This window comes from Pseudophryne corroboree, chromosome 1 (genome assembly GCF_028390025.1).
Source record: "Pseudophryne corroboree isolate aPseCor3 chromosome 1, aPseCor3.hap2, whole genome shotgun sequence".
In the NCBI taxonomy this organism is placed as follows: Eukaryota; Metazoa; Chordata; class Amphibia; order Anura; family Myobatrachidae; genus Pseudophryne; species Pseudophryne corroboree.
In genome coordinates, this window is record NC_086444.1 from 203,254,543 (window position 1) to 203,273,198 (window position 18,656).

Here is an 18,656-nt window from a genome sequence, read left to right on the forward strand (position 1 = left end):
TTTATTATTTTGTATATACAGGATAAATACTGGCTGCTTTTCCAAGTAGCCCACAAATGCTGGACAGCTTTATTTTTGCACGCCAATTCAGATTTCAGTTTGGACATGCCCCTCTCAAATCTAGCACCCCCACCTCCGATCATACTGTATTTGAATCTTAGTCCTTTTTTTTTATTATTTAAAGATTTAAGATACCCTCACAGTGTATCTATTACAAGCAATTTTAATTGCCTAGCATATTCTCATTCATTTCCACTGATGGAAATCTATTCCTAATAAAGTACATCTTCCTCAAATTCCATCCAACCGCACTACTTTCTGATTTTAGTATTCTCAAGTTCTAATACAGTACTTCTCTTTCTATGTTGAATGCTTTCCTTCAGTACCCTGTCATAACCCATTATTCAGTAATTGAAAATTTTAATTGCATCCTTCTCTGTCCATAGTGCAATAACCCAGCACTGTGAGGCAACAACGTTAACTACTGTACCAGTTCCACTTATAATGTACCCAAGTCACCTATTATTTTGGTAACCACTCCAGTGTCTATCTTGCTATAAATCTTTGGAACAGCTACAAAAAAGGTATAATATCCATTCAATGCCAATAGTAATGTCACTAATAAACATAGAGAGGACTGGTTCAAATACTACATTTTCCTTATTATTTACTCTTCAAACAGAATTGTATCCACTCAATCACCTTGGAATCTAATCCCGATCATTTCAATTTATTTATTAGTTTTGGACAAGGATAATTTAAAAGGTTTACTAAAATTTAGATAAACTGCATCTGCTTAATCTTTGAGGCACATTCACAATATATAATTATTTATTATTAACAGTTTCTTATATAGCACAGCAAATTCCGTTGCGCTTTACAATTGGAAATAACAATGATATAACAAAACTGGGTGATAACAAACAGTCATAGAGGTAGGAAGGCCCTGCTCGCACGCTTACAATCTATAGGGAAATAGGCATGGATACACAAGGATAGGTGCTATCTATTGCATAGTTGTCCACCAGATTGCAAAGGTTCTTAGTGGGCTGTATGATATGGTCACACAGCAATGATGAACCTGGGTCGGGAGTAAGGGAAAGTGAAGAATGAGAAGATATGTGAGGATATGTGTGGAATATGTGGACTGTACAGAGTGGATGCAATTTGATAGGAAACTTTATGAAAGTTATGTGGGCGGTTCTGGAATTTGATATGCCTGTCTGAAGAGTTGAGTTTTCAGGGAACGCTTGAAGGTTTGGAGACTAGAGGAGAGTCTTATTGTGCATGGTAGGGCATTCCACAGAGTGGGTGCAGCCCGAAGAAAGTCCTGCAATCGTGAGTTGGAGCGAGTAATGAGTGTGGATGAGAGACACAGATCTTGTGAAGAGTGAAGAGGTCGGGTTGAGAGGTAGTTTGAGATAAGTGAAGTGATGTACGTTGGTGTAGTTTGGTTAATGGCCTTCTGTGTGAGTAAAAGTATTTTATATTGAATACGGTAGAATACAGGTAACCAATGGAGGGACTGACAAAGTGGATCTGCAGACGATGAACGTCTAGCGAGGAAGATTAGCGTCGCAGCTGCATTCAGAATAGATTGTACTGGTGAGAGTCTTGTTTTGAGAAGACCAGTTAGGAGACTATTGCAATAATCAATGCAGGAGATAATGATATGGATTAGGGTTTTAGTAGTGTCTTGTGTAAGGTATGGTCGTGTTTTGGATATGTTTTTTTAGATGCATGTAACAACATTTTGAGACAGATTGAATGTGGGGAACAAAGGACAGATCAGAGTCAAGGATGACACCTAGGCAGTGAGCTTGCGGTGTAGGGTTGATTGTCGAGTTTTCAACAGTGATAGAGATATCAGATTGGTACCTACTATTGGCCGGTGGAAATATAATTAACTCTGTTTTTGAAATATTAAGGTTGAGGTGGCGAGATGTCATCCAGGATGAAATGGCAGAAAGGCATTCAGTGACACGGCCCAGTACAGATAGAGACAAATCTGGGGAGGATAGGTAGATTTGTGTATCATCTGCATACAGATGATACTGAAATCCAAAAGAGCTGATTAGTTTACCAAGAGATGAGGTATAGATTGAGAAAGCAGAGGACCTAAGACTGAGCCTTGCGGTACTCCAACTAAAAGAGGTAGCGAAGAGGAGGTAGATTCAGGGAAGCGAACACTGAAGGAGCGATTAGATAGGTAGGATAGGAACCAAGAAAGGGTTGTGTCTTTAAGACCTAGGGATTGTAGTGTTTGTATGAGAAGAGAGTGGTCAACAGTGTCAAAGGCAGTAGATCTAGAAGAATAAGAAGTGAGTAATGGCCTTTAGACTTCAAAGTGAACAAATCATCAACCACTTTAGTCGGTGCCCGCTCTGTGGAGTGTTGGGAACGGAAGCCTAACTGAAGTGGGTCCAATAAGTTGTGTGAGTTAAGAAAGCGTGTGAGTCGAGTGTAGGCAAGTCTCTCAAGTAGCTTACAGAGACAAGGGAGCTGAGAGATAGGGTGGTAGTTTGAGAGAGAGTTAGGGTCAGAATTAATTTTTTTCAAAATGGGAGTAATCACTGCATGCTTGAACAGTGAAGGAAAAATACCAGTAGAGAGAGAGAGAGATTACAGATGTAAGGGATGAGCAACGGAGACAGAGCTTTACTTATTTGTGAGGGTAAAGGATCAAGAGGAGAGGTAGTTGAGAAGCAAGATGAGAGGAGTGATGATACGTCATCTTCATTTGTGGGATCAAATGAAGAGAGAGTGCCAGAGGGTTCAGGTAAAGAACTGAGCAGGTCACTGGCTGACGAAGAGCATACCATTTCATCTCATCTCGGATCTTATCAATCTTCTCCTTGAAGTAGGAAGCAAGAACTTGTGCCTTGATAGTGGTTGGTGGGGTAGGTGAGGGAGGATTCAGAAGTGATTTAAATGTATTAAAGAGTCATTTGGGGTTAGAGGCTTGAAATGAGAGTTTGGAAATATGTGTGTTTGGCAGTGTCCAGGGCATTTCTATAAGAGTGGTAGACAGTCTTATATGTGAGGAAGCAGCTTGAAATACATTTACGCCATTGACGTTCAAAGTTTACGTGTGAGTTTTTGTAGAAGTCTTGTTAATTTTGAGTGCCATCGTTTACATCTAGGCCTACGTGGAGTGTGATGGGTAGCTGGAGCCACTTCATCAAGGGCTATTTCTAAAGTCTGGTTCAGGTGTGATACAGCCATCTCAGGAGAGGTGAATGCAGAAATAGGTGAAAGCAGTTGTTGGAGTGAGATGGAAAGTTCTTGAAGATTAACTGTGTTAGTATTTCTGCGGTTTGAGGAGGATTGGAGGACTTCAGTAACACAGAGTTTGAATTAATGGAGGAGAGCATGCAGGTGATAAGGTTGTGATATGAGAGGTAAGAAGGAGTTATTAAGATAACCCCAATTAAAAATATACCAGCCCATTATTTAAGTTGGCAATCCACTTTCAGGTCCACTAATACCATGGTCCTCTATTGGACATATAGCAAATATTGAAGCACGGACCGCTACATAACCAATTAATGCAGATGTCTGGACATTGCCTCTGCACCATCTCTGATTGGTCAGTGGATTAGACAGTAACCTTTCAGGTCCAATCATGCATACATATAAAGGCATAAGTCAGTTGCTGAGGGGACACTTTTTGCAGCGCTTAGTATTTTTTAGCATTTTTTGGGGGAGGTGGCATGACCACACCTTCCCAGATTTGGCCACACCCACCTGTACTCAGGCCTATGCATGCTCTCGACAGTCCTGCCTCCATAGATAGCTATTTTATGTTCCATGCTTACATCATATCACAGTCAAGCTGAATAGTACTGGCCTTTAAATCTCCTGCCAAACAGTAACCAACAATCCCACCCTTTCACGGGCAATTTTATCCCAATCCGCATCTTAGATGTTGATGGGATGTGATAAATTTGCCCAAAATATGCATTGCAATATTTAAATACATAGAAAGGATGTATCAAATATCGCATGAAAGAATAGAGCTTTGGAGAAAGCTTGGTGCCTGCAATCTCTTCCCCGTACTTCTTAGTGGATTTTTCACAAAAATACACTGAGAGTGTGACTGCACATGCACTGCAGTAGCCCCCCTCCCCCTGCAACACCCCCATCCCTCTACTCAATCACCACCTCTTCCCTGCTAAGCTAACTCTATCAGCTGGCAGGAGGCCCAGAGAGAAGGGACTGGACACTGATCCCTGGCTGCAGCAGTATGCAGATAAGTTTTTAATTTAATTTTAATATTTTTATTTTTTAATTTTTTATTTACATCAGTGATCAGCCTGTTCTCTATTAAGACACACATGGCTGGTCACAGATGCCGGCTCTGAGCACTATTCCGACTGCCAGAGCAGAGCTGAGGTAGAGGAACCAGAGGAAAGCCCTATTAACGCCATCTGAAGATGGCATTATTATCACAGTGCTCCCTCCACTATTGTTTTACTATTTTATTTTAGTAAATTTGAGCAAATCACATTTCCCCTTACCAGTACAGGAAATGTGATCTACTTACTAAAAAAATGCGTATTTAAGGGCTTGAAGGAGAATTCTCCATTGAATGTGTCCAGCATTTCCTCCTTGTGCCAGTTTGTTTTATTACAGGATGTTTTACGTTATAACTAATAAACCATTGCTGACTTCTGCAAGTTTTGAACATTAATGGAGTTAGACAATGTATTTTGGGTTCTATAAAAATACAGTCAATTAAAATGTCTAAAAATTAGATTCCAACTTGGTCAGGATGCTGTTACTGCGTAGTCACCATAATGACATAGTTTGCTGTAATCAACAATGGGTGGTGATGTCAGTAATGAGCCAGATTGTGATTGGAGCTGAGCTTGGCTCTTAAAGGGATGCTCCAGCATATGCAGGGCTTGTGTGGGGGTAATTATATATAAAGGGGCATAATATAAAGATGCCAAATAATAGGGTATGTGGGGGTGGGATACCATATAAAATAAGAATTTACTTACCGATAATTCTATTTCTCGGAGTCCGTAGTGGATGCTGGGGTTCCTGAAAGGACCATGGGGAATAGCGGCTCCGCAGGAGACAGGGCACAAAAAAGTAAAGCTTTTACCAGATCAGGTGGTGTGCACTGGCTCCTCCCCCTATGACCCTCCTCCAGACTCCAGTTAGGTACTGTGCCCGGACGAGCGTACACAATAAGGGAGGCAATTTGAATCCCGGGTAAGACTCATACCAGCCACACCAATCACACCGTACAACTTGTGATCTAAACCCAGTTAACAGTATGATAACAGAAAGAGCCTCTTAAAGATGGCTCCTTAACAATATAACCCGAATTTGTTAACAATAACTATGTACAGTATTGCAGATAATCCGCACTTGGGATGGGCGCCCAGCATCCACTACGGACTCCGAGAAATAGAATTATCGGTAAGTAAATTCTTATTTTCTCTATCGTCCTAAGTGGATGCTGGGGTTCCTGAAAGGACCATGGGGATTATACCAAAGCTCCCAAACGGGCGGGAGAGTGCGGATGACTCTGCAGCACCGAATGAGAGAATTCCAAGTCCTCTTTTGCCAGGGTATCAAATTTGTAGAATTTTACAAACGTGTTTTCCCCCGACCACGTAGCTGCTCGGCAGAATTGTAATGCCGAGACCCCTCGGGCAGCCGCCCAAGATGAGCCCACCCTCCTTGTGGAATGGGCCTTAACAGATTTAGGCTGTGGCAGGCCTGCCACAGAATGAGCAAGTTGAATTGTGTTACAAATCCAACGAGCAATCGTCTGCTTAGAAGCAGGGGCACCCAACTTGTTGGGTGCATATAGTATCAACAGCGAGTCAGATTTTCTGACTTCAGCCGTCCTTGAAATGTATATTTTTAAGGCTCTGACAACGTCCAACAACTTGGAGTCCTCCAAGTCGCCAGTGGCCGCAGGCACCACAATAGGTTGGTTCAGGTGAAACGCTGATACCACCTTAGGGAGAAAATGCGGACGAGTCCTCAGTTCTGCCCTATCCGAATGGAAGATTAGATAAGGGCTTTTATAAGATAAAGCCGCCAATTCAGATACTCTCCTGGCGGAAGCCAGGGCCAGTAACATAGTCACTTTCCATGTGAGATATTTAAAATCCACCTTTTTCAATGGTTCAAACCAATGGGATTTGAGGAAATCTAAAACTACATTTAGATCCCACGGTGCCACCGGAGGCACCACAGGAGGCTGTATATGCAGTACTCCTTTAACAAAAGTCTGTACCTCAGGAACTGAGGCCAATTCTTTTTGGAAGAATATTGACAGGGCCGAAATTTGAACCTTAATAGATCTCAATTTGAGACCCATAGACAATCCTGATTGTAGGAAATGTAGGAAACGACCCAGTTGAAATTCCTCCGTCGGAACACTCCGATCCTCGCACCACGCGACATATTTTCGCCAAATGCGGTGATAATGTTTCGCGGTGACTTCCTTCCTTGCCTTAATCAAGGTAGGAATGACTTCTTCTGGAATGCCTTTCCCTTTTAGGATCTGGCGTTCAACCGCCATGCCGTCAAACGCAGCCGCGGTAAGTCTTGAAAGAGACAGGGACCCTGTTGTAGCAGGTCCCTTCTCAGAAGTAGAGGGCACGGGTCGTCCGTGACCAACTCTTGAAGTTCCGGGTACCAAGTCCTTCTTGGCCAATCCGGAGCCACTAGTATTGTTCTTACTCCTCCTCACCGTATAATCTTCAATACCTTTGGTATGAGAGGCAGAGGAGGAAACACATATACTGATTTGTACACCCAAGGTGTTACCAGTGCGTCCACAGCTATTGCCTGTGGATCTCTTGACCTGGCGCAATACTTGTCCAGTTTCTTGTTGAGGCGAGACGCCATCATGTCTACCATTGGTCTTTCCCAACAGTTTATTAGCATGTGGAAGACTTCTGGATGAAGACCCCCCTCTCCCGGGTGAATATCGTGTCTGCTGAGGAAGTCTGCTTCCCAGTTGTCCACGCCCGGGAAGAACACTGCTGACAGTGCTATTACGTGATTCTCCGCCAAGCGAAGAATCTTGGCAGCTTCTGCCATTGCACTCCTGCTTCTTGTGCCGCCCTGTCTGTTTACATGGGCGACCGCCGTGATGTTGTCCGACTGAATCAACACCGGTTTTCCTTGCAGGAGTGGTTCCGCCTGGCTTAGAGCATTTTAGATTGCTCTTAGTACCAGAATGTTTATGTGAAGAGACTTTTCCAGGTTCGTCCATACCCCCTGGAAGTTTCTTCCTTGTGTGACTGCTCCCCAACCTCTCAGGCTGGCGTCCGTGGTCACCAGGATCAAATCCTGTATGCCGAATCTGCGGCCCTCCAATAGATGAGCCTTTTGCAACCACCACAGAAGATATACCCTTGTCCTTGGCGACAGGGTTATTCGCAGGTGCATCTGAGGATGCGACCCTGACCATTTGTCCAACAGATCCCTTTGGAAAATTCTTGCATGGAATCTGCCGAATGGAATTGCTTCGTAAAAAGCCACCATTTTTCCCAGGACTCTTGTGCATTGATGTACAGACACCTTTCCTGGTTTTAGGAGGTTCCTGACAGGTCGGATAACTCCTTGGCTTTTTCCTCGGGAAGAAAAACCTTTTTCTGAACCGTGTCCAGAATCATCCCTAGGAACAGCAGACGTATCGTCGGAAAACAGCTGCGATTCTTGGAATATTTAGAATCCAGTCGTGCCGTCGAAGAACTACTTTAGATAGTGCTCTTCCGACCTCCAACTGTTCTCTGGAACTTGCCCTTTTTAGGTCGTGCAAGTAAGGGATAATTTAGATGCCTTTTTTCTTTGAAGAAACATCTTTTCGGCCATTACCTTGGTAAAAAGGCCCGGGGTGCCGTGGATAATTCAAACGGCATCGTCTGAAACTGATATTGACAGTTCTGTACCACGAACCAGAGGTACCCTTGATGAGAAGGACAAAATTTGGACATGGAGGTAATCCTTGATGTCCAGGGACACCATATAGTCCCCTTTTTTCCGGTTCGCTATCACTGCTCTGAGTGACTTTATCTCGATTTGAACCTTTTATGTAAGTGTTCAAAACATTTTAGATTTAGACTATGTGTCACCAAGCCGTCTGGCTTCAGTACCACAATATAGTGTGGAAAAATAATACCCTTTTCCTTGTCGTAGGAGGGGTACTTTGATTATCACCTGCTGGATATACAGCTTGTGAATTGTTTCCAATGCTGCCTCCCTGTCGGAGGGAGCCGTTGGTAAAGCAGACTTCAGGAACCTGCGAGGAGAAGATGTCTCGACTCTCCAATCTTTACCCCTGGGATAATACTCGTACGATCTAGGGGTCAACTTGCGAGTGATCCCACTGCGCCCTGAGACTCTTGAGACTACCCCCCCACCTTGAGTCCGCTTGCACGGCCCCAGCGTCATGCTGAGGACTTGGCAGACGCGGTGGAGGGCTTCTTTTCCTGGGAAAGGGCTGCCTGCTGCAGTCTACTTCCCTTACCTCTATGTCTGGGCAGATATGACTGGCCTTTTGCCTGCATGCCCTCATGGGAAAGGAAAGATTGAGGCTGAAAAGACGGTGTCTTTTTTAGCTGAGATGTAACTTGGGGTAAAAAAGGTTGGATTTCCCAGCTGTTGCTGTGGTCCCCAGGTCCGATGGACCGACCCCCAAATAACTCCTTCCCTTTATACAGCAATACTTCCATCTGCCGTATGGGATCTGTATCACCTGACCACTGTCGTGTCCCTGACATCTTCTGGGAGATATGGACAACGCACTTATCTTGATGCCAGAGAGCAAATATCCCTCTGTGCATCTCACATACATATATATAGAATGCATCCTATTAAATGCTCTACATGAATAAAATATTTTCAGTCAGGGAATCCGACCAAGCCAACCCAGCACTGCATCTCCAGGCTGATGGCGATCGCTGGTCGCAGTATAACCACCGTATGTGTGTATATACTTTTTAGGATATTTTTCCAGCTTCCTATCAGCTGGCTCCTTGAGGGCGGCCGTATCTGGAGACGGTAACGCCACTTGATAAGCGTGTGAGCGCCTTATCACCCTAAGGGGTGTTTCCCAACGTACCCTAATTTCTGGCGGGAAAGGGTATAACGCCAATATTTGCTATCGGGGTAACCCTACGCATCATCACACACTTCATTTTATTTTATCTGATTCAGGAAAAACTACAGGTAGTTTTTTCACTCCCACATAATACCCTTTCTTGTGGTACTTGTAGTATCAGAAACACGTAACACCTCCTTCATTGCCCTTAACGTGTGGCCCTAATGAGAAATACGTTTGTTTATTCACCGTCGACACTGTATTCAGTGTCCGTGTCTGTGTCTGTGTCGACCGACTGAGGTAAATGGGCGTTTTTAAAACCCCTGACGGTGTTTCTGAGACGCCTGGACCGGTCCTAATAGATTGTCGGCCGTCTCATGTCGTCAACCGACCTTGCAGCGTGTTGACATTCTCACGTAATTCTCTAAATAAGCCATCCATTCCGGTGTCGACTCCCTAGAGAGTGACATCACCATTACAGGCAATTTCTCCGCCTCCTCACCAACATCGTCCTCATACATGTCGACACACACGTACCGACACACAGCACACACACCGGGAATGCTCTGACAGAGGACAGGACCCACTAGCCCTTTGGGGAGACAGAGGGAGAGTCTGCCAGCACACACCAAAAACGCTATAATTATATAGGGACAACCTTATATAAGTGTTTCTCCCTTATAGCATCTTTTATATATATACAATATCGCCAAAATCAGTGCCCCCCCTCTCTGTTTTAACCCTGTTTCTGTAGTGCAGTGCAGGGGAGAGCCTGGGAGCCTTCTCTCCAGCTTTTCTGTGAGAGAAAATGGCGCTGTGTGCTGAGGAGATAGGCCCCGCCCCTTTTTCGGCGGGCTCGTCTCCCGCTATTTTTGAAGTTAGGCAGGGGTTAAATATCTCCATATAGCCTCTGTGGGCTATATGTGAGGTATTTTTTGCCTCTAATAAGGTTTTTATTTGCCTCTCAGAGCGCCCCCCCCAGCGCTCTGCACCCTCAGTGACTGTTGTGTGAAGTGTGCTGAGAGGAAAATGGCGCACAGCTGCAGTGCTGTGCGCTACCTTTATGAAGACTCAGGAGTCTTCAGCCGCCGATTTTGGACCTCTTCTCTCTTCAGCGTCTGCAAGGGGGCCGGCGGCGCGGCTCCGGTGACCATCCAGGCTGTACCTGTGATCGTCCCTCTGGAGCTAGTGTCCAGTAGCCAAGCAGCAAATCCACTCTGCACGCAGGTGAGTTCACTACTTCTCCCCTAAGTCCCTCGTTGCAGTGATCCTGTTGCCAGCAGGACTCACTGTAAAGTAAAAAACCTAAGCTAAACTTTCTCTAAGCAGCTCTTTAGGAGAGCCACCTAGATTGCACCCTTCTCGTTCGGGCACAAAATCTAACTGGAGTCTGGAGGAGGGTCATAGGGGGAGGAGCCAGTGCACACCACCTGATCTGGTAAAAGCTTTACTTTTTTGTGCCCTGTCTCCTGCGGAGCCGCTATTCCCCATGGTCCTTTCAGGAACCCCAGCATCCACTTAGGACGATAGAGAAAAGGGAATAAGGGGCTCTGATAGCATATAAAGGGTCATGTGGAGCAGATGGCATATAAAAAGGCATGTGGAGTGGTATGATGGCATATAAGGTGCATGAGGGGGCTGTGATGCCATATAAAGAGGCATGAGGGAATATGATGCCATATAAAGGGGCATGAGGAGGCTCTAATGGAATATACTGTGTGTATGTGGAGTAGATGGCATATATAAGGAGGTATATGGGGGGGCCTGATGGTATATAAGGTGCATGAGGGGGCTCTGATGGCCTATAAAGTGACATGTATGGGCTCTGGTGGAAAATTAAATGACATGTGGAAATTCATTTAAGAAGGAATTAAAGCTATATATATATATATATATATATATATATATATATATATATATATTATGATGGACAAAGACTTCAACTTCACAGAATGTGTACAATGTATTGAAGGAAGACCAAGATCAAAGCTGATACTTTATCTGGTAGAAATAGAGGGATGTAATTTTATATGACTAGAGAAGAACCAGTTGAAATGCTCCTAGATACTTATTAGCTGAGAAAGACCATTTGATAATATTTTTCCCTTAAGCTATTTCTAGGATAAGACAGAGATGGAGGGAGAGCAAATTTTCAAGGGTAAAAAGAAATTATATTATGGTATTTGTATTTCCATATCAGCATTGTACCTGTTATGTCCTTGTTATAAATAAAGCTATTTGAAATGAACAATAATGTATGTAATAATGTATTTCAATATGGGTGGTGACTGAAAAGATATACCACCTGACCTTAGTGAATTGCCAATGCTAATTCTGAAGTGTCTATTTGGCATGCTGGTAAATTACTGCAGCTATAAACTGATGGACATTTAAGTGCCCATGGTGCAGAGTAAGCAAAAAGAACAAGTATTACATTTGGTAACCATTAGAACAATTCTTATGACTTTCTACATCACTTTTGCTAATAAGGCTCTCATATCACATATTTCCTTGGAATATGATTGCAATGATCTCTTAATCCCATATTCAAAGACATGACTGTACCTCCTCGATCACGAGCCGCCAAGTTACTTCCTCTTCTCAATGTAACATCCAATTGGTACATTCCGAGATTAGGGAGTGGAAGATCTGCATTACTACTTCCCGCACTGTTTATTTTCTGGATAAAAAACAAAACAAAACAAAACAAAGGAGTTAATAAACGTGTAACACAGGATAAAAGAAAGTCATAAAAATGCTGGTTGTATAGAACAGCAAGCCTTTAGTGTATTGTTGGTTACTAGTGTATTTGGTATTGGCGATATAAACCTAAGACATTGTAATTATATTAGACGGTTTTACAGTTGATCTTATACAGTGTGAATGGCTGGCAATGGGTAAATTACAATTTATTTTTCCATGGTATTCACAGATCAGTCCAAAAAACATCTGTCCTGTCTGTATTTAATAACTACCTATAAGAATACATTTTCATTCGTGAAATTGAACATAAAATGCTGATAATATTATATTAATATTTGGAAACCATAACACTTGATCTTTAGCTGTGATAGTTCATTCATCTAGGTGTCTTCTGGCTTTCATCATAACTGCAATGTCATACAAATATAGGAGCCCATTTATTGAGTAATCAGGGCCTGCAAGACATACAATACCCCTCACCCCAACTTCTACAACTGGTATTAATTTTGTCATAACTCTTTGCAACATTATATAAATAAATTGATTTAAAAAGATCAATTGGTGATTATCGATGGTCATTATCGTGGTATCCTATTACAGGCTGTTTTCATCTGCAAAAATGGACCCGCAATTGCGCAAAAATTCCCCGATCCCATGTGTTATCGTGCTTCCGGCATCCGCTTATTGCGGACTATGCCGTGGGTAATTTGATACCCCCCTATGTATACATGTTTTTAATAGTTTTGCCACATCTGCTGCAGACATCTGACCTGTACACCTGATATGTCTATGAACGATGCCATTCACAGAATTATTGTGCCAACCTTACAGCGCAGCCCATGCGCATTCAGGCAACCCGCTGACCGCCGTAAACTGGCTGCAGGGACCACCAGCATTGACATCACATCTGGGCAAGCAAATTCACATGTCCGCCAAGTTATTATGTCTGTACAGACATACTGAGCGACCGATTAATAAGTGTGTTTGCTTTTGGCCATATGTCAGCGGAACCCTTGGCATAGCGTATACCCGGCCTTACAGTACTGGACTCTCCTTCAACCTACAGTGTTTCAAATGCTCACTGAAAACCCACCACTTCATACTTGCCTAAAATACTCCCTCCTAGACTCTTGTGCACTGCCTCGCTCTACTGACTAAACCCCCCACATCCACTTGTATCCCACTTACTCCTATCACTGATTGCCCTCTCCCTCTAGAGGGTAAGCTCTTCCGAGCAGGGTCCTCGCTACCCTATGTTTCATGTCTGTACTATCGTTGTCTACCTTGTATTGCCCTTGTATTTCTTATACTGCATTTTTATGTGAGTGTTGTATAGTTTTTTAACTCATACAGACCATTACTGTTTAGACGCTACTTATGTTTGTAACACACATTTAATATTCATTTTACTTATATTCATGTAATTGTATGCCAGCTGTACAATGCCGTGTGATTTATTGAGACATCATACAATTATCAGGCCAACCTGCCCGATATTGGTGGATTGTCCATATAATATAACAGGGTAGTTGTGCGAAGGTTCTGAAAATATTGATCGTTGAGACATGTATGTGTATATATATATATATATATACATAGATAGTTAGATGAGGGAGTCTATTATTAGGTGGGGATTAGGCTGGTTTAGCAATAAAATATTCCCGGGGCAGGTAAGTTATACCAACCTAACTCAGTGCTGCAGGCTACAAGCAGAAATAGGTAAATTACTTGAGATGATGACAAGAAATATTGTGCTAGTGCTTGTTAAATAGGCACCTATTGTAAAGGAATAGAAATTACAAGGAAATACTCCCTGCAAAAAATAGGAGCGCTGCCCAAACCAATTAATGGAGACAGCGCTCCTATTTTTGCAGGGAGTATTTCCTTGTCACTTCTATTCTATTGTACTCATAAGGAATGCAATTATCCTTATAATTGGGAGTGGCAGCTTTAACCATTTACTGTATTACATTTCCATCCTTTGGTGGATACTGGCACCTGGTTACATGTACATATGCTTATACACTCATTAGTGTGTAAGCATCTGTATGTGTGAAATTAGTTTCTTCTTTTTATTGTAGAGGAACACTGGCACTAATGACTCCTTTATGTATAGGGTGAAGCCCTGTAATTGCCAAAAACGTCCTCAATCGTCCTGTACTGTACGTCTTTATGTTTTGTCAAAGTCAGAAAAATATCACGCTACACACTGCCATATTTGCACCTCATGCGAGTGCCTGTTGCACGTTCATGAGCCCTGCCGTGCGTGCGCATACTCGCCGCTGCGGGCACCCGCAGGCGCACGGTGTGCGCATTTACGGTAAAGTTTATGTGCGTCTAGCGGGCGACTCGTTCGTAACATATTTTAACCATATAATGTATTTTGTAGATTATGGTCCCTTTGATAGAATCTGAAAGTTTAGTTAATGTAGCATGTTCATAGACAAAGAGATCCCTCTTTGTTTGATACGAAGGGTCAGACAGAGGTTATACAGTGGTGTTTAGTATCCATCGGAAGAGTATTTAATTAACAATATTCCGGTGTTGGTTTGAAGCAGATTAATCGCTCGTGCGAATAGTTATGGACATAAGAAGTTTATGGACATTTGCTATTATTTGCACTTTATTATCCATGCGGCGGGAAACCTAGTTTCCCACCCACCTGAGCAGTTGGAAATAGTCACAGCCCACCTGTAAGAAATCAACCTATGACCTTTTGTTATAATGCGAAGACGAATTCCTGTGTCCAATGAACACTAAGAATATAGGGACCATTGTACTGTATTATGTGTAGGGTATAAAAGGACAAGCCGATCTGGGCCAGCTCTCTATTCTCTTCAACGGTTCTCACCACTGATAATCGGGAGCTGGATATCCAGAGGCGCATGCGATTGTTTCCCTTGAGCGTAAGTTTCTCCGCAACCATATTGCCTTTATTGTTATTGTGAGCCATATCTCTCTCTCTCTCTCTCTCTTCTCCTCTTTCTCTCTCTTTCTCTTAAGTGTTATTGTACAGCTAGTGTATTTCATGTGTAGTTTTCTGGTTAGGTAGTCAATGTTATTTTGGTAGTGTATGACTTGTATTGTATTTTCTCTATCGTCCTAAGTGGATGCTGGGGTTCCTGAAAGGACCATGGGGAATAGCGGCTCCGCAGGAGACAGGGCACAAAAAAGTAAAGCTTTACTAGGTCAGGTGGTGTGCACTGGCTCCTCCCCCTATGACCCTCCTCCAGACTCCAGTTAGATTTTGTGCCCGAACGAGAAGGGTGCAATCTAGGTGGCTCTCCTAAAGAGCTGCTTAGAGAAAGTTTAGTTTAGGTTTTTTTCTTTACAGTGAGTCCTGCTGGCAACAGGATCACTGCAACGTGGGACTTAGGGGGAAAGTAGTAAACTCACCTGCATGCAGAGTGGATTTGCTGCTTGGCTACTGGACACCATTAGCTCCAGAGGGATCGAACACAGGCCCAGCCGTGGAGTCCGGTCCCGGAGCCGCGCCGCCGACCCCCTTGCAGATGCTGAAGCGTGAAGAGGTCCGGAAACCGGCGGCTGAAGACTCCTCAGTCTTCATAAGGTAGCGCACAGCACTGCAGCTGTGCGCCATTTTCCTCTCAGCACACTTCACTGGGCAGTCACTGAGGGTGCAGAGCGCTGGGGGGGGGCGCTCTGAGAGGCAAATATAAACCTTATACAAGGCTAAAAATACCTCACATATAGCCCATAGGGGCTATATGGAGATATTTAACCCCTGCCTGACTGGAAAAATAGCGGGAGAAGAACCCGCCGAAAAAGGGGCGGGGCCTATCTCCTCAGCACACGGCGCCATTTTCTGTCACAGCTCCGCTGGTCAGAACGGCTCCCAGGTCTCTCCCCTGCACTGCACTACAGAAACAGGGTAAAACAGAGAGGGGGGGCACATTAATGGCTATATATATATATATTAAAGCAGCTATAAGGGAGCACTTAATATAAGGATATCCCTTGTATATATAGCGCTTTGTGGTGTGTGCTGGCAGACTCTCCCTCTGTCTCCCCAAAAGGGCTAGTGGGTCCTGTCTTCATTAGAGCATTCCCTGTGAGTTTGCGGTGTGTGTCGGTACGTGGTGTCGACATGTATGAGGACGATATTGGTGTGGAGGCGGAGCAATTGCCAAATATGCAGATGTCACCCCCCAGGGGGTCGACACCAGAATGGATGCCTTTATTTGTGGAATTACGTGATGGTTTATCTTCCCTTAAACAGTCAGTTGAGGACATGAGGCGGCCGGACAATCAATTAATGCCTGTCCAGGCGCCTCAAACACCGTCAGGGGCTGTAAAACGCCCTTTGCCTCAGTCGGTCGACACAGACCCAGACACGGGCACTGATTCCAGTGACGACGGTAGAAATTCAAACGTATTTTCCAGTAGGGCCACACGTTATATGATTTTGGCAATGAAGGAGACGTTACATTTAGCTGATACTACAGATACCGTAAAACAGGGTATTATGTATGGTGTGAAAAAACTACAAACAGTTTTTCCTGAATCAGAAGAATTAAATGACGTGTGTGATGAAGCGTGGGTTGCTCCTGATAAAAAGTTGATAATTTCAAAAAAGTTATTGGCATTATACCCTTTCCCGCCAGAGGTTAGGGCGCGCTGGGAAACACCCCCTAAGGTGGACAAGGCGCTCACACGCTTATCCAAACAAGTGGCGTTACCCTCTCCTGAGACGGCCGCACTTAAGGATCCATCAGATAGAAAGATGGAAGTTATTCAAAAGAATATATACACACATGCAGGTGTTATACTACGACCAGCTATAGCAACTGCCTGGATGTGCAGTGCTGGAGTAGTTTGGTCAGAATCCCTGATTGAAAATATTGATACCCTAGATAGGGACAATGTTTTACTGTCGTTAGAACAAATAAAGGATGCATTTATCTATATGCGTGATGCACAGAGGGATATTTGCACACTGGCATCTCGGGTGAGTGCTATGTCCATTTCAGCCAGAAGAGCCTTATGGACACGACAGTGGACAGGCGATGCGGATTCAAAACGTCACATGGAGGTTTTGCCGTATAAAGGGGAGGAGTTATTTGGAGTTGGTCTATCAGACTTGGTGGCCACGGCTACTGCCGGGAAATCCACTTTTTTACCTCAAGTCACTCCCCAACAGAGAAAGGCACCGACCTTTCAACCGCAGCCTTTTCGCTCCTACAAAAATAAGAGAGCAAAGGGCTTGTCGTACCTGCCACGAGGCAGAGGAAGAGGGAAGAGACACCAACAGGCAGCTCCTTCCCAGGAACAGAAGCCCTCCCCGGCTCCTGCAAAAACCTCAGCATGACGCTGGGGCCTCTCAAGCGGACTCGGGGACAGTGGGGGGCCGTCTCAAAAATTACAGCGCGCAGTGGGCTCACTCGCAGGTAGACCCCTGGATCCTGCAGATAATATCTCAGGGGTACAGGTTGGAATTAGAGACGGATCCTCCTCATCGTTTCCTGAAGTCTGCCTTACCAACCGTCTCTTCCGAAAGGGAGAGGGTGTTGGAAGCCATTCACAAGCTGTACGCTCAGCAGGTGATAGTCAAAGTACCCCTATTACAACAAGGAAAGGGGTATTATTCCACTCTATTTGTGGTACCGAAGCCGGATGGCTCGGTAAGGCCTATTCTAAATCTGAAGTCCTTGAACCTCTACATAAAAAAGTTCAAGTTCAAGATGGAGTCACTCAGAGCAGTGATAGCGAACCTGGAAGAAGGGGACTTTATGGTATCCTCGGACATCAAGGATGCGTATCTACACGTTCCGATTTACCCCGCACACCAGGGGTACCTCAGGTTCATTGTTCAAAACTGTCACTATCAGTTTCAGACGCTGCCGTTCGGATTGTCCACGGCGCCTCGGGTCTTTACCAAGGTAATGGCCGAGATGATGATTCTTCTTCGAAGAAAAGGCGTATTAGTTATCCCATACTTGGACGATCTCCTAATAAGGGCAAGGTCCAGAGAACAGCTGGAGACAGCTTTAGCACTATCTCAAGAGGTGCTAAGACAACACGGGTGGATTCTGAATATTCCAAAATCCCATTTAATCCCGACAACTCGTCTGCTGTTCCTAGGAATGATTCTGGACACGGTTCAGAAAAAGGTTTTCCTTCCAGAGGAAAAAGCCAAGGAGTTATCCGATCTGGTCAGGAACCTCCTAAAACCAGGAAAAGTGTCAGTACATCAATGCACAAGAGTCCTGGGAAAAATGGTGGCTTCTTACGAAGCAATTCCATTCGGCAGATTCCATGCAAGAATATTCCAAAGGGATCTGTTGGACAAATGGTCAGGGTCGCATCTGCAGATGCACCTGCGAATAACCCTGTCACCAAAGACAAGGGTGTCACTTCTGTGGTGGTTGCAGAAGGCTCACCTATTAGAAGGCCGCAGATTCGGCATTCAGGATTGGATCCTGGTGACCACGGACGCCAGCCTGAGAGGCTGGGGAGCAGTCACACAAGGAAGAAACTTCCAGGGAGTATGGACGAGTCTGGAAAAGTCTCTTCACATAAACATTCTGGAACTAAGAGCAATCTACAATGCTCTAAGCCAGGCGGAACTTCTCCTGCAAGGAAAGCCGGTGTTGATTCAGTCGGACAACATCACGGCGGTCGCCCATGTAAACAGGCAGGGCGGCACAAGAAGCAGGAGTGCAATGGCAGAAGCTGCCAAGATTCTTCGCTGGGCGGAGAATCACGTGATAGCACTGTCAGCAGTGTTCATCCCGGGCGTGGACAACTGGGAAGCAGACTTCCTCAGCAGACACGATCTTCATCCGGGAGAGTGGGGTCTACATCCAGAAGTCTTCAACATGTTAATAGACCGTTGGGAAAGACCAATTGTAGA

General features: G+C 44.3%; 1 protein-coding gene across 4 annotated transcripts in view; it reads right to left on the reverse strand.

Moving 5' to 3' along the window:
• The window catches only part of MCTP1 (multiple C2 and transmembrane domain containing 1), a 1,810,807-nt gene that overhangs the window by 1,271,845 nt on the left and 520,306 nt on the right, over positions 1–18,656 (reverse strand). For all 4 annotated transcript variants that reach the window (XM_063964020.1, XM_063964019.1, XM_063964022.1 and 1 more), the window contains exon 2: positions 11,645–11,759. In XM_063964020.1, the coding sequence (XP_063820090.1) occupies positions 11,645–11,759 (115 nt within the window). The remainder of the gene's footprint in view (positions 1–11,644; positions 11,760–18,656) is intronic.